General features: G+C 41.4%; 1 protein-coding gene across 3 annotated transcripts in view; it reads right to left on the reverse strand.

The window, feature by feature from the left end:
• Positions 1 to 6510: 6510 nt before the first annotated feature.
• tp73 (tumor protein p73) overlaps positions 6511 to 27757 on the reverse strand; it is a 47620-nt gene continuing 26373 nt past the window's right edge. For all 3 annotated transcript variants that reach the window (XM_014146164.2, XM_014146165.2, XM_014146166.2), the window contains 10 exons: positions 17704 to 17890; positions 17257 to 17372; positions 16441 to 16550; positions 15663 to 15808; positions 15323 to 15405; positions 11581 to 11705; positions 11222 to 11340; positions 10813 to 10948; positions 9219 to 9312; positions 6511 to 9007 (listed from right to left, as the gene is read on the reverse strand). In XM_014146164.2, the coding sequence (XP_014001639.1) occupies positions 8612 to 9007; positions 9219 to 9312; positions 10813 to 10948; positions 11222 to 11340; positions 11581 to 11705; positions 15323 to 15405; positions 15663 to 15808; positions 16441 to 16550; positions 17257 to 17372; positions 17704 to 17890 (1512 nt within the window). In that variant the 3' untranslated portion in view covers positions 6511 to 8611. The remainder of the gene's footprint in view (positions 9008 to 9218; positions 9313 to 10812; positions 10949 to 11221; positions 11341 to 11580; positions 11706 to 15322; positions 15406 to 15662; positions 15809 to 16440; positions 16551 to 17256; positions 17373 to 17703; positions 17891 to 27757) is intronic.

The raw sequence follows: 27757 nt of genomic DNA on the forward strand, positions 1-27757 counted from the left end.
GCGCTCCGGTACCGCTTGTCGTGCTGTAGCAGAGAGAACAGTCTATGACTAGGGTGGCTGAAGACTTTTAGGGCCTTCCTCTGCCTGGTGTAGAGGTCCTGGATGGCAGGAAGCTTGGCTCCAGTCATGTACAGGGCCGTATGCACTACACTCTGTAGTGCCTTGCGGTCGGAGGCCGAGCAGTTTCCATATTAGGCAGTGATACAACCAGTCAGGATGTTCTCGATGGTGCAGCTGTAGAACCTTTTGAGGATCTGAGGACCCATGTCAAATCTTTTCAGTCTCCTGAGGGGGAATAGGTTTTGTCGAGCCATGACCAGCATTTCAAAGCACTTCATGGCTACAGACGTGAGTGCTATGGGTTGATAGTCATTTAGGCAGGTTACCTTAGTGTTCTTGGGCACAGGGACTATGGTGGTCTGCTTAAAACATGTTGGTATTACAGACTCGGACAGGGAGAGATTGAAAATGTCAGTGAAGACACTTGCTAGTTGGTCCTCGCATGCTCGCAGTACACGTCCTGGTAATCTGTCTGAATGTTGACCTGTTTAAAGGTCCTACTCACATCTTACTCACTTGGTTCAGTCTGCTTTCCACCAGACACTGGGAGATAAATTCACCTTTCAGCAGGACAATAACCTAAAACACAAATAAAATCATATCAAATCAAGCTTTATTTATACATCACACTTCAGACATGGAATGCCACGCAATGTGCTTCACAAAAAATAATAAAAACAATGAAAATATTGAAATATTTACTACTCAATAAACATAAGAGGATAAAAAACAAAAGCATAACAATAAAAACTCAACGACTGAAAATCACCCGATGGAAAAGCAAAGTTAAAAAGATGTGTTTTAAGATCTCTTTTAAATATGTCCACTGTTTTGGCCCCCTCGTGTTCACTGGCAGGCTATTCCAGAGGCTGGAGCCATAGTAACTAAAGGTTGCGTCTCCATGCCTCTTGGTCCTAGGCTTTGGGATAGTTAAAAGGCCAGTGCCAGAGGACCTGAGGGACCTACTGGGTACATAACTTAAAAACATGTCTGACATGTATTGGGGTGCACAATCGATTTAAAAATCAATAAAATAATATTTAAATTAATTATAAAACTCAGTGTAGAGACCTTAAAACAGGTGTAATGTGTGCTCTCCATCTGGTCTTGATCAGTACCCGTGCTGCAGCATTCTGTATGTTTTGCAGTTGACCAATGGCTTTCTTGGGTAGACCAGACATGAGGTTATCAGCCTGAGAGAGAAATGGCAGTGGTGTAAAGTACTTAAGTAAAATTACTTTACATTTTTACTTCACCACATTCCTAAAGAAAATTGTATACTTTTTACTCCATACATTTTCCTTGACACCCAAAAGTACTAGTAACAATTTGAATGCTTAGCAGTATAGGAAAAATATAAAATTCACACACTTATCAAGAGAACGTCCCGGGTCATCCCTACTGCCTTTGATCTAGTGGACTCACTAAACATAAATGCTTCCTTTGTAAATGATGTCTAAGTGTTGGAGTGTGCTGTCAAAAAAAGTAATAAAAAGGGAAATTGTGCCGTCTGGTTTGCTAATATAAGGAATTTGATGTATAGCATTTACTTTTACTCAGGTATGACAATTGAGTACTTTTTCCACCACTGTACTTAAGTACATTTCAAATCTGATACTTTTAGACTTTTACTCAAGTAGTCATTTACTGGGTTACTTTCACTTTTAATTGAGTCATTTTATATTAAAGTATCTTTACTTTTACTCAAGTATGACAATTGAGTACTTTTTCCACCTCTGAGAAACGACCACACCATGGCAATGTTCCTCAGATGGTAAAAAGCTATTTTGGTCACATTCCTAATGTGTGATTCTAAATTGATTTCAGAATCTAAAATAACACCTTGTTTTAAAAAAATCTTTATTGAATTGAAATGTGTGACCAGATTCTCTCTCTGTGCTTTGGCTACAACAATAAGTACCTCGGTCTTGTCTTGATTTAGCTGGAGGAAGTTGTGAGCCATCAAAGTATTTAAATCACTAATACAGTCTAATAATTTATCCGTGAATCTAAAATTCTCTGGTGACACGGAAATGTAAAGTTGTGTATCGTCTGTGTAGCAGTGAAAATAAATACTGTGCTTTCTGATAACGCTGCCAAAGGGTAACATATATAAACTGAACAGCACTGGACCCAAATCTACACGGGAGTTGCTTACCAAGAAGACAGTGAATGTTCCTGTGGTCGAGTTACAGTTTTGACATAAATCTACTTGAAAATCTATGGCAAGACCTGAAAATGGTTATCTAACAATGATGAACAACCAATTTGAAAGAGCTTGAAGAATTTAGAAAAAAATAATTGCCAAATGTTGCACAATCCATGTGTGGAAAGCTCTTAGAGAATTACTCAGAAAGACTCACAGCTGTAATCGCTGCCAAAGGTACTTCTCCAAAGTATTGACTCAGGGGTGTGAATACTTATGTGAAAGAGATATTTCAGAATTTCATTTTCAACACATTTGCAAAAATTTCTAAGAACATGTTTCACTGTTATTATGAGGTTTTATATGTAGATGAGTCAGAAAAAAAAACGATTTAATCAATTTTTTATTCAGGCTGTAACACAACAAAATGTGGAATAAGTCAAGGGGTATGAATCCTTTCTGAAGGCACTGTATATACTTTTGACAAGTTTGAAGATTGTCTTCTTTACAGTAGGTCGAGGGCCATGTCCCAATATAGGCTACTCGTTGAAGGACCGATATTAGCATTTTTTGTGAATCATGTTCAAATAAGCTTTAAGGAGAGATGTGGACTCCAGTCAGATGACTTGGACTCAAGTCAGACTCGAGTCACAAATATGATGACTTGCAACTCAACTTTGACTTTAACACCAATGACTCGTGACTTAACTTGGACTTGAGCCTTTTGACTCAAACTGACTTGATACCCTCCCCAAGCCCAAATACAAAAAATTATGCTATTAAAAAAAGTGTTAATTTAATTTAACGGATTACAGTTTGAATCAGACAGCAGCCAATCAAATTGTGCCAGCTGAGAAAAAGTTGCGCGTGGCAGTGCAGAGGAACGTCGGAGCCCTTGGAAAGATGATACCCAAAATTATTATTTTCGGATATAAAGACTACGCTGTATCAACAAAATCTTACAAAACATGTGGAAAGAAAATGACAGCTGGAGGTGCAACAACTTCCAACTTTGTTCGACATTTGAAGCTGCACAAAGAACGGTAAGTCGTGGCTAATATAGCCGGCTTTAAATCAATGAGCCTCCACACAGTCAGTCAGTGCGGGAACGTGATCATTGCACCCAATATTGAGCTACAACTGGCTAGGCAGTTGGTAGCCTAAATCCTGCCTGATGTTACTGCTGTTCCTAAAGCCATTGACGTATGTTAGCCTACTGTAACCACACAGGCTGTGTGTGTGTGTGTGTGTGTGTGTTGTGTGTGTGTTAAGGTTGGGAGATTGTGTACAAGCCTACATCGCCCGATTGCGATAGTCGATCGCGATTGGGGGGGGGGGGGGGGTCTTTCTTATACCCACCCATGTATTTCCATGGAAATATAAAGTTTATTTGGAAAGTAATAAATGTATTTTTAAAAGCATTCATGATTTGCGTAAATGTAATATACTAACTATTACTCTTGTTAAAAATATGAAATGCTATTAAATTTGGTGAAGAGCACATTATGACTTGTTTAGGACTCAACTCAAAGTTTAGGACTTGAGACTTGACTTGGTACTTGTCGGTCTTGACTTGAGACTTGACTTGGACTTGCCTGTCTTGACTTGGGACTTGACTTTGGACTTGAGTGCTAAGACTTGAGACTTACTTGTGACTTGTAAAACAATGACTTGGTCCCACCTCTGGCTATAAGTAACTTTGTGGCGCTTCACAATCAATTTTAGATACTTTCGGATGATGAGCGAAAAATGCTAATATCGGTCCCATGAGTTGAATGAGATTTGTGCCAGAAATGCTAAAACGTTAGCATGTGGAAACAGTGCCAGGGAAACTAAACCAAAGCATGGATTGTCATACCTTGTCCATAGACTGCTTACAAGGTTAGGAAACCAATGTGTCATTTTGTAATTTTGTAAACTTTCCCTTTAAGCATTTTTGGGGAAGGATTCATAATGTTGTTCTCCCATCCTCATGTGTGAATTTAGGTAATTTTAACATGAACATGTGTGTGTGCACATTTGACCTGACCCTGTGTGAAAAATCGATTATTTACACCGCTACTGCCACATAGTGGCCATTTCAGGAAGCCATGATATCCACATCACTGGTCATCTTCACTGTCCCAATCAGAAGGCAAGTCACTGGGCACAGACATCAGTTCAATTTATAGTTTTGATTTACATTCGGTTGAGTTGTCAACTAACATGAATTCAATGTGAAATCACCAAAAAATGTCACCATGTCATTGGATTTAGGTTAAAAGTTGGGTGAAAAAAATACAAAATGCCCTTAGGTTGATTACTTTTTACACATACAATCAGTTTTCCATGTTGATTCAACGTCATCACATAGATTTTTTGGGTTGAAATGATGTGGAATCAATTTTGATTGAACCAGTTTTGCGCACTGGTAATTGACTCTGGTGTCTAGGCTACCCTTGTGGTGACTCTCAGTAGATGGTCAATGTACACACAGTATACTTCAACATGACAGTACTGGTTCTTTTGATAAACACACTAGACTACTATATAAACAACAAAGAGATATGATATGTCTGCAGTGCTTAACTTTGGCATGATCTCACCGGAACTGAGCACCGGCACCTCAAATGTTCTACTGCTTGAGTTTCTGTACCTCATAGAATATTAGCTCAAAGTTAGCACCTAAATATAAAAACAGTACCGGCACTCAAAAGGAGTATCGGCACCTATTTCAGTCTAGCAATGTATGTCGCACATATGACATACACTGCCTTCAGAAAGTATTCACACTCCTGGACTTTCTCCACATTTTGTTGTGTTACAAAGCGGGATAAAAAATGTTTTAACTGAGATTCTTTCTGTCAACGATCTACACAAAATATCCTGTAATGTCAAAGTGGAATAAAAATGATATAAATACTGAAAAATAAAACACTAATATATCTTGATTACGTACGTATTTAACCCCCGAGTCAATACATGTTAGAATCACTGTTGGCAGCGATTACAGCTGTGAGTCTTTCTGGGTAAATCGCAAGATCTTTTTACACCTGGATTGTGCAACATTTGTGCAACATTCGTCTTGGTAAGCAACTCTAGTGTATATTTGGCCTTGTGTTTTAGGTTATTGTCCTGCTAAAAGGTACATTTGGCTCACATTGTCTGTTGGAAAGCAGACTGAACCAGGTTTCCCTCTAGGATTTTGCAGGTGCTTAGCTCTATTCCTTTTCTTTTTATTCTTAAAAACTCCCTAGTCCTTGCCGATGACAAGCATACCCATAACATGATGCAGCCACCACTATGCTTGAAAATATGAAGAGTGGTACTCAGTGATGTGTTGTGTTGGATTTGGCCCAAACATAACGATTTGTATTCCGAAAATAAAGTTAATTTCTTTGCCACATTTTTTGCAGTTTTACTTTAGTGCATTATTGCAAATACGATGCATGTTTTGGAATATTTTGTATTGTGTACAGGCTTCTTTCTTTTCACTTTGTCATTTAGGTTAGTATTGTGGAGTAACTACAATGTTGTTGATCCATCCTCCAATCACAGCCATTCAACTCTGTAACTGTTTTAAAGTCACCATTGGCCTCATGGTGAAATCCCTGAGCGGTTTCCTTCCTCTCCAGGCAACTGAGTTATGGAGGAATGCTAGTTAGGAAGGACGTCTGTATCTTTTTAGTGAGTAGGTGTATTGATACGCGATCCAAAGTGTAATTAATAACTTCACCATGCTCAAAGGGATATTCAATGTCTGCTTTTTTTACCCATCTACCAATAGGTGTCCTTCTTTGCGAGGCATTGGAAAACCTCCCTGGTCTTTGTGGTTGAATCTGGGTTTGAAATTCACTGCTCGACTGAGGGACCTTACAGATAATTGTATGTGGGGTACAGAGATCAGGTAGTCATTCAAAAATAATTTGAAACACTATTATTGCACATAGAGTGAGTCCATGTAACTTATTATGTGACTTGTTAAGCACATTTTTACTCCTGAACTTATTTATAACAAAGGGTTGAATACCTATTGACTCAAGACATTTCAGCTTTTCATTTTTATTCATTTGTAAAAAAAAATCTAAAAACATAATTCCACTTTGACCTTATGGGTTATTGTGTCTACATTAGTGACACAAAATCTCAATTTAATCAATTTTAAATTCAGGCTGTAACACAACAAAATGTGGAAAAAGTCAAGGGGTGTGACTACATTCCGAAGGCACTGTATATCCAATTATCTTTAGAATTGAGAATCCAACAACATGTAGATAGACCTTATTAGACCTACATTTAGGAAAGAAAGTTGCTCCACACCTATATGTTTCTGTAAAGCACACTTTTTAATATTCATGATTTACAAGAAAAAACACTGTACACGTACAACCTCAAATAAGAAATGGAAATCAATATAAACAGCGATATTGGGACATTGTTACACATTGTTATAAAAAAAAGAAACACTTGAGACAGTACCTCTCCAGAAATATCAGAACAAAGTGACAATCTACCATTTACAAGTTATGACGTTGGCCTAATACTGATTATAAGCACACTGAACATGAAATGATTTCTATCCTCTATTCTTTTCAAAGCAGTAAAGTGCTTTATTCTGCTTAACTGTTGGGTGTTAATGGAAGGTATGCATCCCTTCCTGTGGACTCAAGGACTGTTCTGCACTGAGTATTGGAAATGGCATTATTCACAAACCCTTTTTTTATAATAGCAAAATGATCACTGACTTTTGCCCATGTACTGTGCACTTGATAGGAGTGGCTGCGGTCAAATTGTGTCAAAATAAGACACCACACAACATTTTGAAACTGGAGTCATTGTCCTTTTTGTGCCACCCTGTTTTACGCTAACCCATCAAGTACAGGTGCATCATGGTTAAGTATGGTATCAACTACTCAACGTGAACTACTAAACATGACTGTTTGAATCAATATCGAAGCAAGTGCCATGCAGTGGAGGAGAATTCCAGAACACATACAGTAGTGGCATGGCTTAGTATATAAAAACTGTCTAGATCAAATGTTGTGATTATGTATCTTCAAGGGAGATATATACAATACAAATAACTTGCTTTGCAGTTTGAAATACAATTCCACACAAGATATTGCTGTAAAAGAAATATAGCGAAACACATCAACTGAATTAATTGTTCATGTGGTGGTGTACAGCAGGGTTGGAATCATGGCCTAAATTCAGGAATTCCATATCAATTATTTGATTTCATAGCACATTGGGAGTGTGTTACTACTAATAAAGAATTCTATAAAAACAACCCATTTCATTTTAATACACATTTTGTAAAGTGATTAAAGCCACAGTCTGGGATTTGGGAAGCTGATTGTCAGTTATGTGATTGTCCGTATACACTCACTGCCTTGTTCTCAAATGAACTCAATCAATCTGACTTAAAAGGCCTACTTTACTCGGCAAAAAATGGGGTCCTCTGTGATTGTCTGCCAGTAGCATTGCCCACTAGATACAGTACCTGAGCGTGACCTATCTAATACTGATGTTTAACTTTCCCCTCTTCGTTTCAGGCAACAGATACATCACTTGAATCTATTTCGCCTGTTCAATTGACTTTACAGGGTGGCTTCGTCAATCCATACAATCGTATCAACAACCAAGGTAGTTATCCAACGTGACACAGGGGAAAATCGTTCCAATACATCGGCTACTATAGACAAGAGTCAGGGGGTACAAGTACTCCACCGAACGAAACAAAGGGTTTTGGGTTGAAATGTAAGACAACGGTGTGCTTCTGTTCTGTAACTATGATGCTTTAGCACAGGAGTGATCGAGAATTAACACAATACGAAGATCATGACCACGCTGATACACTCTTGTATGTACTTGGATTTAAATTGAAACTCTATACATCTGTCTGTGTGAACAGTTATACCTTAAGGAATCTAAATACACATATTAACCTTTTTCATTTGACCACAAATCTAATACATTTTACAGAACATTATGTACATATTTACACCAAAAGAACATTTCTTGATCCAATTGAGTACAGGTATGTGATGGCTTGTTCAATGGAATCTAGCCATACGATGACATATTGTGAGCATTTCTGTTTCAGGCTCAAATGTACTGACTTAATTATGACGAAGTCAACTGACTTTTAGTAAGCTGTACTGACTTAGCTGTACTGACTTACAAAAAAACTATAGAGAAATTGTGCTACATACTGGTTGTCCTAAGCCAACCAATATGTAAAGCAACATAAAAAACAAACAACACTAAACCAGGCCCCTGATGGACATCAGAACAGAAGAGTCATCTCACTCTCTCCCTCGCTCCCTCTCTATCCCTCTCTCTCTCAGTGAACATAAAGAGTCCCGTTCTCTCCATCTCGCTCTCCCCTCCCTCTGTATCGCTCTCTCTCTCTCTCTCTCTCTCTCAGTGGACGTCACTTTCCATGAACTCCTCCTTGATGGAGTTCTTGTTGCTGCGTGACACTTTGCAGTCGGGCATGTCAAAGCCAAAGTCGGCCCACTCATCTGCGGCGGCAGCGACTGCCTGGGGCCCACCTCCCGGGCGGTTGGATGGGATGGTAATGGTGTGGCGCACACGGAAGTGTACGGCCTCCATGACACGCTGGCGCTGCAGCTCGCCGCCGGGGACGATGGCCATGGCGGCGGCTGCCATGTTGCTGCTGGAGCGGAGGAGCTGCTGGCCATAGTGGTCTTGATGGTGGGAGGAAGGAGGTCCCACCCCGCCTCCCTGCTTCATGTCCTGCAGGCCCCGCCAGATGGCCAGGCGGAACTGCTCTGGGATCTTTAGAGCACTCAGGTCCTAGAGAGAGACAGAGAGAGAGAGCGAAGGAAAGGATTGACAGAATGGAAGGAGAAGAGAGAGAAAGGAGGAGAGTGAATGGTAGAAAGAGAGAGTGAGAGAGACTTAATAGACCTCAGGCCACACTGATCCAACCAAACCTGACCCCCCCCTCTAGGACTGGAATGATTCACACTGTGTAAATTGCAGAGAGAGTGAATGGGTATTTTACCTCCATGGACAGAGTCTGGAGTTGGTAGAGACTCTGCAGGCCCTGCAACGTGAAGTAGTCGATGCAGTTCTGGCAGCCCAGACTGGTTAGAAAGCTGTGTGGAGAGAGAAGCAGTGCCACTTAGATTTAAGACCAGAGTTAGTGTCCACTCCACCGCAGCCAAATTTATGTAGGGAGACAATGTCTACTTCGGTCTACTTCATGTGATTAAAATCCACTACCAGAGTTAACTGTAATTTTATTGAATGGTTAAAAATGCCAGAAATTTGCTTGTCTGTACAGATGTAGGATCTTAATTTGATCACCCTGTTGCAGGAGAGCTTTCCTTGTAGTGTATTTGAGGTTTAAAAAGGCTTCTGAAGTTGGTTCATTTCCATTTAGAAAGTTCAGACTTGATTTTCCATTACGAAAAATATATCAACCCCTACAGAAATGTCCATTAATTATAATCCACATAATAATTAACATTTCTGGTTGCAGCAGGATTATTTTCCTGCTGTAGCAAAACTGGCTCAAATTAAGATCCTACATCTGTACCTATCGTAAAACTAAAATGATGGTTTCATGTCCAATAAGGAACAAAGAATATTACAATAAATTACAAATGGAACCATTTCTCAATGACTATGGCTATTAATTTCCCTCAAATCAAATTCATGCAGTTGTATTAAAGATTCATAAAAGCCAATTTGGTTGAATTAAAACCTTTATTATAAATACATGGATATAAAATTCTCGTCTACAAACACTTTAAACAAAACAAAATGTACAAAACAGTATACGATAATAACCATGTTCATTCTAATGCTGCTTTTTGTCTGGGTACAAACAGTGCAAAATGAAAGCCCTAACATTATGATAAAACAACGTCTTAGTTTGAATGCAATGCTACGCACTAACAGATTAGAAAAATATGTTTCTAATGTTCCAATACCGATTTCCCTTGTATTGTGCATATGATTAGAGGGAATTAATGAAAATAAGATGTTAAGATGGACAAGTTGTTCATTTAGATTTGAAAAACATAATATTAGAATTCTCTGATGGGTAAACATACTGTACTGCTTATACAACTCCCCAAACCTTAGGAAAGTGAATCAGCAACCTATTCTTCCAAATCCGACCAGCAGAGCATTCACTTAACATTGCAACAAAACCCCAGAAATGTCTTACTATCAGACCAAAGTAATGGAATACCGATTCATTAAAGCTTGATGGATTTTTTTCCAGTTGCTTTTAATTTAGCTACAGTCTTATACAGTTCAATGTAAATGGATGAAGTAGGTACACAAAATGGCTGTGTTCTCTGTGAGAGAAACAATATGACCCAAATTATTTTAAGCTGCTCTGGGACATATTGTAGGCAGAGAAACCAAGGAAGATGAGAAAAACTACCCTCCATGTTGGCAAACATGTCATGACAGCACCAATCCCATTTCAATCCTTACCAGAATATAAGGACCTTTTGGTGCCAAGATGGCGACTGCACAGATCTCAAACTGAAAAGGCCCTATGATCTATTTATCATAGATGGCTCGGACTGTTGGCTTGTGTCAGTGGGAGAGGAAGACAGTGTCATTGGAGGGGGAGGTACCTGACTAGGCTGGGGTCAGGGTTATACGGAGGGGGAGGGGTGCAGTGCGACGTGGACAACATGGACTGGCCACCCCCGTGTCCCCCGTTCATGTCACTGTTGGTCTGCATGTGGTGACTGTTGAGCATGTTGGGACCTGTGGGAGAGGGGTCAGGAACAAATCAATAGGCGCAATCAATAGGACAGTGCGCTCAGAATGATGTCATTCAGAGGTTTTTCAGAGGTTTGCCATTGTAGCTTCTAATGACTAGCCTCGTTCCACCATCCTGATCTCGCAAGATAACATTCTGAAAGGAAATAAGAGAGCACAGCAGTCAGGATGCTGGATCAGGTTATCTAATGGCACCCATTAGCTGTGATAACACACACACACACACACGACACACACATTCCCCCGACAAACACTCACCCACGTGCCCCATGCTGGGGAGGGGATTTTGCTGAGACTGGTGGCTCCCATGGCCCCCGTGCAGCTTGTTCATGTTGGACAGGGGAGATCCATAGGAGGACGGGGATGCAACGTGGCTCCTGGGAATTGGAGGGGAGGGAGATGACGGAAGTGTGAAAGAGTGTAATATTTGTATGTGTGTACGACAGCACAGGTGTATGCACGGATGGAATGAGTGTATTTGGGTTTAAGTGTGTGTGCGCGCACCTGTGTCTGTGTGCTTGTCTGTGTGAGTGAATGAGAGAGAGAGAATGTGTGTGTGTGTGTGTGTGTGTGTGTGCGCATGTATGCGTATTTGAGCTGGTGTGTGGCTGACTTACTGTCTCTGAAGCAGCTGCTGCTGTTGTTGTCTGTAGGAGTCCACCAGCTGCTGTGGTACGAACTCCACCAGCTCTAAACTGTCCTTGATCTTCATCAGCAAGTCAAAGTTCTCTCTGCCGCGCACCTGCACATATAATATATATATACACAGTAGTTATATGATACAGTATATATAATAGTTATATCATACTACCGGTCAAAAGTTTTAGAACACCTACTCATTCAAGGGTTTTTCTTTATTTTTTACATTGTAGAATAATAGTGAAGACACCAAAAAAGTGTTAAACAAATCAACATGTATTTTATATTTGAGATTCGTCAAATAGCCACCCATTGCCTTGATGCCAGCTTTGCACACTCTTGGCATTCTCTCAACCAGCTTCATGAGGTAGTCACCTGGAATGCATTTCAATTAACAAGTGTGCCTTCTTAAAAGTTAATTTGTGGAATTTCTTTCCTTCTTAATGTGCTTGAGCCAATCAGTTGTGCTGTGACAAGGTAGGGTGGGGGGGGGGTATAGAGAAGATAGCCCTATTTGGTAAACAACCAAGTCCATATTATGGCAAGAACAACTCAAATAAGCAAAGATAAATGACAGTCCATCATTACATTTCAGATATGAAGGTCAGTCAATACGGAATATTTCAAGAACTTTTGAAAGTTTCTTCAAGTGCAGTTGCAAAAACTATCAAGCGCTATGATATATGTGGCTCTCATGAGGACCATCACAGGAAAGTAAGACCCAGAGTTACCTCTGCTGCAAAGGATGAAGTTCATTAGAGTTGACTGCACCTCGGATTGCAGCCCAAATAAATGCTTCAGAGTTCAAGTAACAGATACATCTCAACATCAACTGTTCAGAGGAGACTGTGTGAATCAAGACTTAATGGTGGAATTGCTGCAAAGAAACCACTACTAAAGGTCACCAATAAAAAGAAGAGAATTGCTTGGGCCAAGAAACATGAGCAATGGACATTAGATCGGTGGAAATCTGTCCTTTGGTCTGATTAGTCCAAATTTGAGATTTTTGGTTCCAACTGCCGTGTCTTTGTGAGACGCAGAGTAGGTGAACGGATGATCTACACATGTGTGATTCCCAACGTGAAGCATGGAGGAGGTGGTGTGATGGTGTGTGGGTGCTTTGCTGGTGGCTGTCTGATTTATTTAGAACTCAAGGCACACTTAACCAGCATGGCTACCACAGCATTCTGCAGCGATACGCCATCCCATCTGGTTTGCGCTTAGTGGGACTATCATTTGTTTTTCAACAGGACAATGACCCAACACTCCTCCAGGCTGTGTAAGGGCTATTTGACCAAGAAGGAGAGTGATGAGTGCTGCACCAGATGACCTGGCCTCCACAATCACCCGACCTCAACCCAATTGAGATGGTTTGGGATGAGTTGGACCGCAGATTAAAGGAAAAGCAGCCAACATGTGCTCAGCATATGTAGGAACTCCTTCAAGACTGTTGGAAAAGCATTCCTCGTGAAGCTGGTTGAGAGAATGCCAATAGTGTGCAAAGCTGTCATCAAGGCAAAGGGTGGCTACTTTGAAGAATCGAAAATCGAAAATATATTTTGATTTGTTTACCACTTTTTTGGTTACTACATGATTCCATTTGTGTTATTTCACAGTTTTGATGTCTTCACTATTATTCTACAATGTAGAAAAAAGTAAAAAATAAAGAAAAACCCTTGAATGAGTAGGCGTGTCCAAACTTTTGACTGGTACTGTGTGTGTGTGTGAGATATATATATATATATATATAGATAGATAGATAGATAGATAGATAGATAGATAGATAGATAGATAGATAGATAGATAGATAGATAGATAGATAGATAGATAGATAGATAGATAGATAGATAGATAGATAGATAGATAGATAGATAGATAGATAGAGATATATATATATTGCTAAAAAAAATAAAGGGAACACTTAAACAACACATCCTAGATCTGAATGAAATAAATAATCTTATTAAATACTTTTTTCTTTACATAGTTGAATGTGCTGACAACAAAATCACACAAAAATAATCAATGGAAATCCAATTTATCAACCCATGGAGGTCTGGATTTGGAGTCACACTCAAAATTAAAGTGGAAAACCACACTACAGGCTGATCCAACTTTGATGTAATGTCCTTAAAACAAGTCAAAATGAGGCTCAGTAGTGTGTGTGGCCTCCACGTGCCTGTATGACCTCCCTACAATGCCTGGGCATGCTCCTGATGAGGTGGCGGATGGTCTCCTGAGGGATCTCCTCCCAGACCTGGACTAAAGCATCCGCCAACTCCTGGACAGTCTGTGGTGCAACGTGGCGTTGGTGGATGGAGTGAGACATGATGTCCCAGATGTGCTCAATTGGATTCAGGTCTGGGGAACGGGCGGGCCAGTCCATAGCATCAATGCCTTCCTCTTGCAGGAACTACTGACACACTCCAGCCACATGAGGTCTAGCATTGTCTTGCATTAGGAGGAACCCAGGGCCAACCGCACCAGCATATGGTCTCACAAGGGGTCTGAGGATCTCATCTCGGTACCTAATGGCAGTCAGGCTACCTCTGGCGAGCACATGGAGGGCTGCGCGGCCCCCCAAAGAAATGCCACCCCACACCATGACTGACCCACCGCCAAACCGGTCATGCTGGAGGATGTTGCAGGCAGCAGAACGTTCTCCACGGCGTCTCCAGACTCTGTCACGTCTGTCACGTGCTCAGTGTGAACCTGCTTTCATCTGTGAAGAGCACAGGGCGCCAGTGGCGAATTTGCCAATCTTGGTGTTCTCTGGCAAATGCCAAACGTCCTGCACGGTGTTGGGCTGTAAGCACAACCCCCACCTGTGGACGTCGGGCCCTCATACCACCCTCATGGAGTCTGTTTCTGACCGTTTGAGCAGACACATGCACATTTGTGGCCTGCTGGAGGTCATTTTGCAGGGCTCTGGCAGTGCTCCTCCTTGCACAAAGGCGGAGGTAGCGGTCCTGCTGCTGGGTTGTTGCCCTCCTACGGCCTCCTCCACGTCTCCTGATGTACTGGCCTGTCTCCTGGTAGCGCCTCCATGCTCTGGACACTACGCTGACAGACACAGCAAACCTTCTTGCCACAGCTCGCATTGATGTGCCATCCTGGATGAGCTGCACTACCTGAGCCACTTGTGTGTGTTGTAGACTCCGTCTCATGCTACCACTAGAGTGAAAGCACCGCCAGCATTCAAAAGTGACCAAAACATCAGCCAGGAAGCGTAGGAACTGAGAAGTGGTCTGTGGTCACCACCTGCTGAACCACTGCTTTATTGGGGGTGTCTTGCTTATTGCTTATAATTTCCACCTGTTGTCTATTCCATTTGCACAACAGCATGTGAAATTTATTGTCAATCAGTGTTGCTTCCTAAGTGGACAGTTTGATTTCACAGAAGTGTGATTGACTTGGAGTTACATTGTGTTGTTTAAGTGTTCCCTTTATTTTTTTGAGCAGTATATATATATATATATGGAGGGATGTGATATATGGCCAATATACCACGGCTAAGGTCTGATCTTACGCATGACGCAACGTGGAGTGCCTGGATACATCCCTTAGCCGGCCATATACCACAAACCCCCGAGGTGCCTTATTGCTATTATAAACTGGTTATCAACGTAATTAGAGCAGTATTGGGGTCTGATATACCACGGCTGTCAGCCAATCAGCATTCAGGGCTCGAACCACCCTGTTTATAAATATATATCTTACAGGCATATAGTAAATCTCCTCTTCACCATGCCGCCGTCTCTTCATGCCTGGACTAGGAATGTTTGGAGGGGTCTGTTTGAAAGCTAAATGTTGGGAGTACAAACAATGATTTAATATCATGAAAATGATTTTAACAAAGACATTCCTAATATCAATGTGCACAAACTATTCTATCATTTTTATTGCACTGGTGTATATGTTTGCATTGTGATCTGTGTCACTGTATGTATGTGTGGGCCCTGGTCAAAAGTGTTGCACTATATAGGGAATAATGTGTCATTTCAAGCAAAATGACAAAATATTTTGTAATGGTGTAGAGAGAGAGAGAAGGGCGACTCACTGCGTTTGTTGGCATTGTTGTCGTTCTTGGACATGTTGTCGCTCATGGCCTGCTGCTCCCTGAAGTGGTCTTCGTCTGCCTTGCGATCTCGCCCCGGACAGGCGCATATCCGCCCTTCAAACGACCTTCGTCCCAGCACCTGACCACTAATTGCAACAATAAAAGGCATAATATATTATACGTTCATTTATAAGGCGTTGAAAGGCCTCATATGCTTACAACAGGTAATAAATCATATATTATAATTGTATGCCCTTATTAAAGTGTTATCAAAATATTTTGTTACACTTTTCATATGCTATAAAAATGAATGAGTCACACAATCTATATATATATATAGGGTAAATCACCAACGTTTCGGCATCACTGTGCCTTCTTCAGGGTGACCCAATAAACTACTGGGAATTTATATATAGCGTGTGCGACTCTCTATTTTTATAGCTTATAGTTTATTCGCTGTTAGTCAGCACCTCTACATAAAATAATTTTCTCTGGGTGTGCGACCAGCTCATGTTTTTTATTACACTTTTTATATGAGCCATGTGTTTAGTAATGCACTTGAAATACATTCTTGATTTTTATGGATTTATATAGGCTCATAAGGAGCCATTGACTATTATGAATGCTTACAGCATGTTTATTGTGAGACAGGTGTACAAAAAGGCAGTTCAAATCAGCTGTGAGCTGTTATGACACACACATGCGCGCAGGCATGAGCACACACACACACACACACACACACACACACACACACACACACACACTGTCATGGACTTACTCGCGTGTCTCTAGGGTGATGATGATGAGGATGGGTCTCCTGTTCATCCCTCCCACACAGCTGCTGTTGCACATGAAGTTGTAGAGGATGGTGGTGAACTCTGTCCCCACCTATCAGAGAGAGAGAGACCTTTACTGGCCAGTCAATCGTTAGCCAGCTGGCCAATCACCAGGCAGAGTGATAGCCAAGGCACCACATCATACCACCCCATGATGACACACTGAAGATTCCCATTTAAATAAAGCAAAGTTAATAGACTTTAAGACACAACCTTTATCAGGCCAGGGCTTCGCTTGTGTGAAACCAGCCCTAACGCATCAGACTGAATGTTAACGGACAAAATATAAGCTGTATATGTTATTACCTCTAGATGGCAGTGTTGCCATATAATGTTACATAGCAAAAGTCAGGCATGGGACTTATCTTGAAAATATCAATCAAAATCATGGGCAACTAAAATATAAAGTTGTAAATAGGTATACTACATCTAAATAACTAATTAGTATGAAGACTGTTGTTTTCTAGGTGATTTTAAATGTTAACCAACCACCATGTTCTATTGCTGGGGTAGACAAACCTGGCCCTAGAGTGTTATACAGACACATTTAATGGAACATTTGTGTTTTAAGACCTGGCAGACCAGGTGTGATGAATTTAACCAATCACTGTTGGTGAGATGATTGGTAGAACCGGTTGTGTTGCCTGGTTGGGACAAAATTCAATAGTGGCACCGGCACTCCAGAGTCCAGCACCAGGGTTGCCTACACATATTCTACCGTATTGTGTGGGCGTTCCTAGCTGAGGGGAGCCACTCACCTGTGGGTTCTCGTAGGGCAACATGACACTCTGCCTGCCTGTGACGGGGTCGTCCACATACTGGGACAGGTTGTTTCCCTCCACCCTGATCAGGTGGCTGGCTGGGGCCGCTTGGCCTGGGGGATGGAGGGGTGGGGGTACAGGTCAATTAATCAATCAACTAATCAATCTCTCCATCCATTTAAACTTTCTCACATTTTCACAGTAAACCAAAACTACACTGAAGCAGTCTCTTTGGACCAGAGGTCCTATTGAAATGCCATTTCAGTAGAATTTTGGCATATTTCTGTCATATAGCAGACACTCTTATGAGAGTGGAATACCATAAGTGCATTTAAGGCAGTCCAACAACCACATTATACAAGCACTGTTGTGAGTCAAATCTGTTGTGGGATACGGGTCGATGACACAAACTGATATGTCTATCAAGGTGGCGTGGTTGCTTACTGTCATTGAAGTCCCGTCCCAGCTCGTGGTTGGGGCAGCGTTTGACTACCTCGGTGACATGCTCCGCTTTCTTGTAGACAGGCATGGCACGGATGACACTGGCGTGGGGCGGGGCCGAGGACAGCTTGATCTGGATTGGACAGGTCTTGGCGATCTGACAGTAGAGCTTCTTCAGCAGCGGGGAGTACTGAGGAGGGGCAAAACAAAGGGGGGGTGTTATTTTTGACTAGTCACCGTTGTGGTGTCATTTGTTACTTAGCAAAAATCTCATCCACTTTGTTAATCATTTTTGGAAACACTTTACTAAAATCCTTCAGGTAGAATGCTTTTTTAAAAAGTTATAATTTATGAGCAGGTATGAGCCTTTATGTCTTAGCATGTTTCAGCATGATAATGCACAGCCCCATGTTGCAAGGATCTGTACACAATTCCTGGAAGCTGGAAATGTCCCAGTTCTTCCATGTCCTGCATACTAACCAGACATATCACCAATTTAGCATGTTTGGGATGCTCTGGATCGACGTGTACTACAGCGTATTCCAGTTCCCGCCAATACCAGCAACTTCACACAGCGATCGAGGAGAAGAGGGACAACATTCCACAATCAACAGCTGATCAACTCTATGCGAAGGAGATATGTCACGCGGCATGAGGAAAATGGTCACACCAGATACTGACTGGTTTTCTGATCCACGCCCCTACCTTGGAATTACCAGTCATGTGAAATCCATAGATTAGGGCCTAATGAATGTATTTCAGTTGACTGATTTCCTTATATGTGTCACACCTGCTCCTGCCACTCCCTCTAGTGCTCATCCGGTGCCTCCTTGAGCTGCCGCCACTCCCCCAGTGCTCTCTCCCTCTCCCTCTTTCTCTCTGTGTGTGTGTGTGTGTGTGTGATTGTGTGGGCGGAGACAGGTGTGCTGGAGTCAGAGCAGATCCCCACCAGCTGCAACCTGTTCCATAATCAAGACCTCTACAAATACTCAGCGAGAATAACTCAGTAAAATCATTGAAATTGTTGCATGTTGCATTTCTATTCTTGTTAAGTGTATTTATTGGTGACAAGATGTGATGTCTAAAAAAATGTACTCTCTCTAACCAAAGTGCTGAGTGATGGTATTACTAGGGTATGAGATGGAAGGTTATGAACACGGTTATCATGTCAGATTAGTAGGACTAGAACAAATTGAGTGATTTGAAACATGAGGCAAAATACATTAGGGCTTTTTGAAGGCTGTAAAATTGGCTCCATCATGTCATAAATAAAAGGAGTATTTGGTTGCTGGAAGGAACATGATTACTATCTACCAGGCTGGACTTGCAGGTGTTGTAGTAAAGGGAGTAATAATTCCTGGAGGGAAGCATGTCAGTTCAAAAAGCCAAGTGTGTGTGTGTGTGAAAAAGTAAAATGGAAGAGTTAGTATGAGTTCAGTAGGGCATGCAAACATAATACAATCAAATCATAACTGTAGGCCTATTCAAACTCCAAACGGAATATTCAATATCACAAGCTTGCTCAATTGAAACAAATCTACTGAGGAAAGCACCAACTACATTAGAGATACTCAGCTAAGATGCTATCATAGACAGGCAGTGATGTATACTGCGAGTCTGCATTCAGCAGGACTTGAAACAGTTCTTCAGTACAAATGTTTGGATATCTAACTGAAGTACATAAGTGCAAGTGAAAAGAGCCCTTTGTACTCTTTGACAGGCACATCTGCCATTACCGATGCTGGCAGTCATCCTACTAAAAAGGAGGTTCAAATACATCCAAACTTATGGGAAGGGGGGGGCGGTTCTTAGCGGACAAGCTTCAACATGCCCCAACACTATCAAGAAAACCCCACAATCCACCTGAGGATATCAAACCTTCCAGGAAAGACCGTTTTGTGGATTTGCTACAATGTATCTAAATGCAGATGTAACATTGTGCCCAAAAGACCTGGTATAGAAATAAACATGTACTGTTTTCAATGCAGAGATACATATGCTTTAGTCATTGGCGCTACAATAGCATTAACATGCTGTTCATACTCCAGTCGGTGGAATTAATCACTGATCGTTTCGTTCTATTCTTAGGCCATGGTGAAAATGATGGAAAAGTCCACTATTTTCAATCATTTTAATTATACACCATCATCATAAACTGTGGGGGAAATATGTCATCTTTGTAGACTATCATCTTTTGTTCTGTGCGTTCCTGCTGTTCAATGTCAAAAATTCCCCATGGCGAATCCAACAGACAGCTTTGGGGGTGGGGCGGAGAAGGACAAATCTCTGTCTGAATTCCATATTGAGATACCGTTACTAAGCCTCCTGCAACCATGCACCACTAACCCCACCTCACTCCAATCCCTTCTCCCCGCCCGCCCCAAGCCATAGCATAGACTTGAGACGTATGCGTAAAGCGGAAGCAAAATATTTGTGCCCAAAATCACCTATTCCCATCCTTAGCCTGCAAGTTCAGACAGATCAGCCATACTTTGAATAAATCATTTGAAGCTGTAAAACCACGACGACGTTTTCACAGATTCAGGGATTTTTTTCAGTGATTGAGCTGAGTAACATTAACAGATCCCTCGGATGCAGTCGAAAGGTCACCGTTCTCTGAACCCGCAAAATGACCCTTGCTAACCAGCATTCCCAAATCTGATTCTAACAGATATTGATGATTAGTGACACTTAACAAGGTTTGAATCTTAACCTGAGATAAGTGTACTGTACTTCAAATGTTACCACAAATTTCCGATTGATGTGCATGGTACATGCAAATATTCCGTGCATGGATGTCTCAAGTTCCGGTTCGACCCACACAAATCGATACGTTCTACTCTAGCTAATGCTTGTGGCCCATGCAGGAATCAAACCCACAACCCTGTTGTTGCCACCAGCACCAAGGTTTATCTACAATACTGAGTCATGGGAACCACACCGGAACAAAATGAAGCCCATATGAATCAATAAGCATCATATGAGTTACATGTGCTGGGCAGATGGTGATCATTTTGATAGGTTCTGTCACAGCTGAGAGCATGGCAGAGCAATAAATCACTCTCTCTGTCTCTGTATGCATCTGAGAGAGACGTCTGGACTTGTCCACTGACACATCTCCCTTCACTTATTCTATTTATTCCTCATTGTTTTACTGAAAGGTACGGAACTCCCATATCACATCTCCTGGAGAGCGCGTTCCACAGACAAGGGCGTTCCACAGACAAGAAAAGCCGAGTCACGAGCAAGCCCAATGCTGGGATGGATGGGCAGATGGATGAATGGATGGATGGATCGGTGAATGGATCAGTGGATGGAGGAATGAGTTAAGAAAGGTGTTGAGCAAGAGAGGAAGATGAAAAGTGCAAGAGAGGATAGAACGACAAAAGTAGAGAAGAGAAAGCGAGGCTAAAATTGGTCTGGGAGATGGACAAGTGTAATGGAGGAGGAAGAAGAAGAGGAGGTTGAAGGGGATTAAGAGGGAGAGGAGGATGTGCATGCTAGGAGATGGACGAGTGTAGAGGAAGAGGAAGAAGAAGAAGAAGACAGACAGCCCTCTATACAGTCAGCCAGTCCAGTGGACCATATGTGCAGGTCCAGACAAGCTTGTGGAGAACGAGTGATAATTGCCATACTGTCATCCCTGTGGACATGCTCTGGCTTGCCTATCGCAAAGTCAGTTAACTGTCCAAATATGTTAACACACTGCAGTCCTCCTCGACTATATCCCACATCCCATTAATCATAGATGAGCATCAACAACACTTTCCCGAATCCCTCTCGACGCACATGGCAAAGAAAGAAATTAGTCTCTTGGATAAGAAGTGGAAATTCTATAGCGTTCTATGTGAATTCCCCCAAGATGATTCGAGGAGCTCTAATTGCTGTTTGGGAGCATTTGGGAGATGTAGAAGTATATAATCATCTTTTGTTTCACCAAAATCCACCCAAAGAAATCCTGTCAGAAGTCACTGACCATCAAATTAAATCAAGCTTTATTTATTTAGCACATTTAAGAAATGGAATGCAACGCAATGTGCTTTACAGGAAAAAAACAAATAAAACCCTATGAAAATGAAATCTGAAATATTTACAACACAATAAACATAACATAAAACCCCCAAAAATTACACAAACCGAACAACTAAAAAGCACCATAAGGAAAAGTAAAGTTAAAAAGGTGTGTGTTAAGATCTCTTTTAAATATGTCCACAGTTTCGGCCCCCCCTTAGGTTCTCTGGCAGGCTATTCCAGAGGCTGGGGGTATAATAACTAAAGGCTGTCTCTCCATGCCTCTTGGTCCCCCTCAGGTTCTCTGGCAGGCTATTCCAGAGGCTGGGGGTATAATAACTAAAGGCTGCGTCTCCATGCCTCTTGGTCCCCCTCAGGTTCTCTGGCAGGCTATTCCAGAGGCTGGGGGTATAATAACTAAAGGCTGCGTCTCCATGCCTCTTGGTCCCCCTCAGGTTCTCTGGCAGGCTATTCCAGATGCTGGGGGTATAATAACTAAAGGCTGCGTCTCCATGCCTCTTGGTCCCCCTCAGGTTCTCTGGCAGGCTATTCCAGATGCTGGGGGTATAATATCTAAAGGCTGCGTCTCCATGCCTCTTGGTCCCCCTCAGGTTCTCTGGCAGGCTATTCCAGATGCTGGGGGTATAATATCTAAAGGCTGCGTCTCCATGCCTCTTGGTCCCCCTCAGGTTCTCTGGCAGGCTATTCCAGAGGCTGGGGGCATAATAACTAAAGGCTGCGTCTCCATGCCTCTTGGTCCTAGGCTTTGGGATAGTTAAAAAGCCAGTGCCAGAGGACCTGAGGGACCTACTGGGTACATAACTTAAAAGCATGTCTATGTATTGGGGTGCACAATCGTGGATTGATTTAAAAACCTATATTTAATAACCAAATTAATTCTATAACTCACACACATTGAGCTTAAAACAGGTGTAATGTTTGCTCTCCGTCTGGTCTTGGTCAGTACCCGTGCTGCAGCATTTTGTATGTGTTGCAGTTGACCAATGGCTTTCTTGGGTAGACCAGACAGGAGAGCATTAAAGTAGTCAAGCCTGCTTGTAATAAAATCATGGATGAGTCTCTCTGTATCAGCCTGAGAGAGAGACGGACACACCTTGGCAATGTTCCTCAGGTGGTAAAAAGCTATTTTCGTCACATTCCTAATGTGTGATTTTAAATTTTGTTCAGAATCTAAAATAACACCTAGGTTTTTTACCTGGTGTTTTATCTTTATTGCCCGTGAATTAAAATGTGCAGCTAGATACTCTCTCTGTGCTTTGGCTCCAACAATTAGCTGGAGGAAGTTGTGAGTCTTCCAAGTATTTCAATCACTAATACAGTCTAATAATTTATCTGTGGAGCTAAAATCCTCTGGTGACCCAGAAAAGTAAAGTTGTGTATTGTCTACGTAGCAGTGAAAATCAATGCTGTGCTTTCTGATAACGCTGACAGGGGGTAACATATATAAACTGAACAGTACCGGACCCAAAATGGAACCTTGTGGAACACCACATGTGATATGTGAGTTATGAGTTATGTGAGTTATGAGTTATGTGAGTTATGAGTTATGTTCACCATGACGTACTGGAGCTGGTCTCTTTTGAAGTTGTTGGTGCTTTGGGAATAATGAGCTACTGTTGCACTTGCAAACATCTCCAAATGTGGATCAAATTAATTGAGAATATTGTTCACTAAGAATAACTGCAGGCCTACCTATACAAGCACAAAACAATCTAAATGCATATCTGCAGTCTAAAAAGACACGTTGTTTATGATGTACCTACTAGTTATCAATATTACTGGAAGTGTATTGATGTTGCTCATGGCTCCACAGCTCCAGGTAAAAGTTGCCTTTAGGCACAATCTGTTCAGGATTTCACAAATTGATGTTAGAAGGTTCCTCACCCTGAAAGTAGTCCATGTGCCAGGAGAAACTGTAATCGATGGTTTGGTTTTCACAGCCACAAACCTCAGCTAACTTTAGCCCACCGGTAGCTAAAAATCAATGGAAGTGAACGGGGAATGTTGGCATGTTGTTGTTTAGTTTTTTTTACGGACAAATCACCTTTAATTAAGTAACTAAATATGGAGATGATTTTGTTGATTTGACCAGGAAATGTTGACAATTGCACATTTACTTTCATTGATTGTTAACTAGTTGTGGCTAAAGTTAGCTGGGAAAGGTGTGTAAGAGTAATGACTTGTCAGCAGATAGCCTAGCATCTCCACTACAAGATTTAATCCATGCTTGAAATCTATATGATAAACTCTGTACACTTGATATACACAAACAAAAATATATAAACATAACATTTAGTGCTGGTCCCATGTTTCATGAGCTGAATTTAAAAATCCCATACATTTTCCCTACGCACAAAAAGCTTATTTCACTAAAATGTTGTGCACTCATTTCTTTACATCCCTGTTAGTGAGCATTCTCCTTTGCCAATATAATCCATCCACCTGACAGGTGTGGCATATCAAAAGGCTGATTAAACAGCATGATCATTACACAGGTGCACCTTGTGCTGGGGGACAATAAAAGGCCACTTTAAAATGTGCAGTTTTGTCACACAACACAATGCCACAGATGTCTGAAGTTTTGAGGGACCATGCATTTGGCATACTGACTGCAGGAATGTCAACCAGAGCTGTTGCCAGAGAATGTAATGTTCTTTCTCTACCATAAACTGCCTCCAATGATGACTGACTTCCTTATACTAACTGTAACTCAAAATTGTTGCATGTTGCGTTTATATTTTTGTCCAGTATAATATTGTATCGCATCGTATCATATCTTATCATGTATTAATGTAAATAGTTTGTTGAGTTTGATATAATGCAAAAAAAGTGACAACACCTTTACCTATTGATGTGCTTCATGTACAAATGACTATTTTGATTGATACATATCAAAACAGGAGCTACCTGCTCCAAAGCCTGGTGCAGAGTGTCTATGGAAATTTGTGTGAGTAAAGAGTGCGAGGATAAAACACCAAGTAAGGTGGCTAATTGATTCCAATTCTGTGTGTGTGTGTGTTTACGTGTGTGAATGTGTGTTCAAATATCCTCATTATCAAGTGTGTGTGCATGTTACCAAGCTGTGGCAACACACACATGCAGACAGGCAGTGGTGTGGATGGGGTAGACTTAGAGAAAGGATGTGCGGTCGATGTCTGACTCTATGGGCATGTTCGGGCCTGCGTCCTGACTGTGAGAGGCTAATAGCTGGGAAGAGCAGCTCCTGACACGCCGGGATACAGAGCATGCTCCGGCCTGTCCCTTCCTCATCCCAATCCACACTCAGCCGAGTGGCGGAGCGTTGTCGGAGCGTTGTCGGAGCATCGGGAGCGCTGATGGGTCGTTATTGGGAAAGGGCTGAGGTGTTAGATCTCATTTTCATCCCATCATGACACTTCTTGCTCTGAGAGCTCCAGGAATGTTTGAAGTTTTGGAGGCAAAGGGCTCATTTGAAGGATGGATGGTGCATGCTTGGGAGCAATTATCCCTAATACAGAATAATGTGTTGTTTACCAGACAGACACCCAAGACACCCATAACAGCAGCTATGAGATCACTTGTAAATAGAGTGGCTTAAAGTAATCTTGGGTAGATTCGTTCAGTGTGAATAATCATGATGGGGGTTTTCATGAAACACAAGGTATTCTTTGTGTTGTGTTGTGCCGTGCCTTCTTCTGTTCTATTCTATTCTATTCCACCTACAGTAACCGAAGCAGGTGTCAACTCCCTCAAATCGCCAATACTGCAGTCTAAAACTGATGACTGCTGTCAGTCAAGTAGTTAGTGTATTCAATTCAATGTTCATTCCCAAGGACAGATTGTTGCTGGGCTGTAAATGGCAACAACATGGTAACCATAGCCTACAATACATAGACAGTACAGACTCTCCACACAGACACAACAGCACTCCAAATCCTCATCAGTCCAGATAAAAGAGAACATTTTAAAGTTAAAAAGTGCCATTGAAAAGGTCCTATATGTCACCTTTAATACATTTTTAACACATAACGAGCTGCTTGCAAACACAAACCGAGTCTGTCTGAACAGCAGCCATAGTATTTAAGGAGTTAATCTCTCCAAAGCCCAGTGCCTCCTACAGTAGCTGAGAAATAGTCGTAACGGCCAAAACTAGGAGGTGAAGTCAATATGCCCCTATGCCATTCCCCATAGCCTGGGGCCCCACAAGCCTGCAACCACCCATCCTCTTCTCCTACCTTAACCCTTTCAAGTCCACCACACAGTGTCTCAACTCCCCACAGACACTGATCCCCAAGCCGATTCATGTTCAAGCATGGGCCCGACGCGGGATTAAAGGTGTTACACACTCTCCTGCCATTTTGGGAATCCCCCTGCATTAGAAGCAACTCTTTCATTCCTATCGGCTTGACAGTAAGCTATTTTCTTTTCAGAAACTCACGCTTGCTTAACAACACACTGACATGTTACTAGTATCCCAAAAAAGCAATTGCGATGCAAATGGTCCACGAATGGACTTGACAAACATTGTTATGTCCTGTCTTGGGGGTTTCTTTGATTTGTTGTCCTACTCGAGTACAAATGCTCCTTTTGTTTAGTGCTTTGGGTAGCAGTTGCCTGTGGGCACAGATCTAGGATCAGTTTACTGTCTCCCAAATCCAAACCATAACCATTAGAGGAGAGAAAATGCTAAACTGACCTTGGTGCTTAGTTCAGAGATATAATCCTGAATCCATAAATATCTCATTTACATAAGTATACACACCTCTGAGTCAATACTTTGTAGAAGAACCTTTGGCAGCGATTAGAGCTGTGAGTCTTTCTGGGTAAGTCTCTAAGAGCTTTCCACACCTGGATTGTGCAACATTTGCCCATTACTCTTTTCAAAAATGTTTAAGCTCTGTCAAATTGGTTGTTGATCATTGCTAGACAACCATTTTCAGGTCTTGCCATAGATTTTCAAGTAGATTTATGTTGAAATGTAACTCAGCCACTCAGGAACATTCATTGTCTTCTTGGTAAGCAACTCCAGTGTTGATTTGGCCTTGAGTTTTAGGTTATTGTCCTACTGAAAGGGGAATTCATCTCCCAGTGTCTGGTGAAAAGCTCCATTCCGTTTATTTTTTATCCTGAAATATTACGCAGTCCTTAACGGTTACAAGAATACCGATAACATGATGTTGCCACCACTATACTTGAAAATATGGAGAGTGGTACTCAGTAATGTGTTGTATTGGATTTGCCCCAAATATTTTTTGCAATATTACTTTAGTGCCTTGTTGCTAACAGGATGCATGTTTTGTAATATTTTTATTCTGTACAGTCTTCTGTACAGTCTTTTCCCTCTGTCATTTAGGTTAGTATTGTGGAGTAACTACAATGTTGTTGATCCATCTTCAGTTTTTTCCTATCACCTGTTAATGTTTTAAAGTCACCATTGGCCTCATGGTGAAATCCCTGAGTGGTTTCCTTCCTCTCCGGCAACTGAGTTAGGAAGGACCTCTGTATCTTTGTCGTGACTGAGTTTATTGATACAAAATCCAAAGTGTAATTAATAACTTCACCATGCTCAAAGGGATATTCAATGTCTGCTTTTTTACCCATCTACCAATAGGTTCCCTTCTTTGCGAGGCATTGGAAAGCCTCCCTGGTCTTTGTGGTTGAATCTGTGTTTAAATGTACTGCTTAACTGAGGGACCTTACAGATAATTGTATGTGGGGTACAGAGATGAGGTAGTCATTCAAAAATTATGTTAAACACTATTATTGCAGACAGTCGAGACAACTTATTATGTGATTTGTTAAGCACATTTTTACTCCTGAACGTATTGAGGCTTGCCATAACAAAGGAGTTGAATACTTATTGACTCAAGACATTTCAGCTTTTAATATTTATTAATTTAGAAACTTTTAGAAAAATATTATTCCACTTTGACATTATGGGGTATGTGTGTAAGCCAGTGACAAGAAAATCGATTTTTTTTATTAATTTAAAATTCAGGGTGTAACACATAAAAATTTGGAAAAGGTCAAGGGGTGTGACTACTTT

The sequence above is a fragment of the Salmo salar genome, chromosome ssa15 (assembly GCF_905237065.1).
Source record: "Salmo salar chromosome ssa15, Ssal_v3.1, whole genome shotgun sequence".
Lineage (NCBI taxonomy): Eukaryota > Metazoa > Chordata > Actinopteri > Salmoniformes > Salmonidae > Salmo > Salmo salar.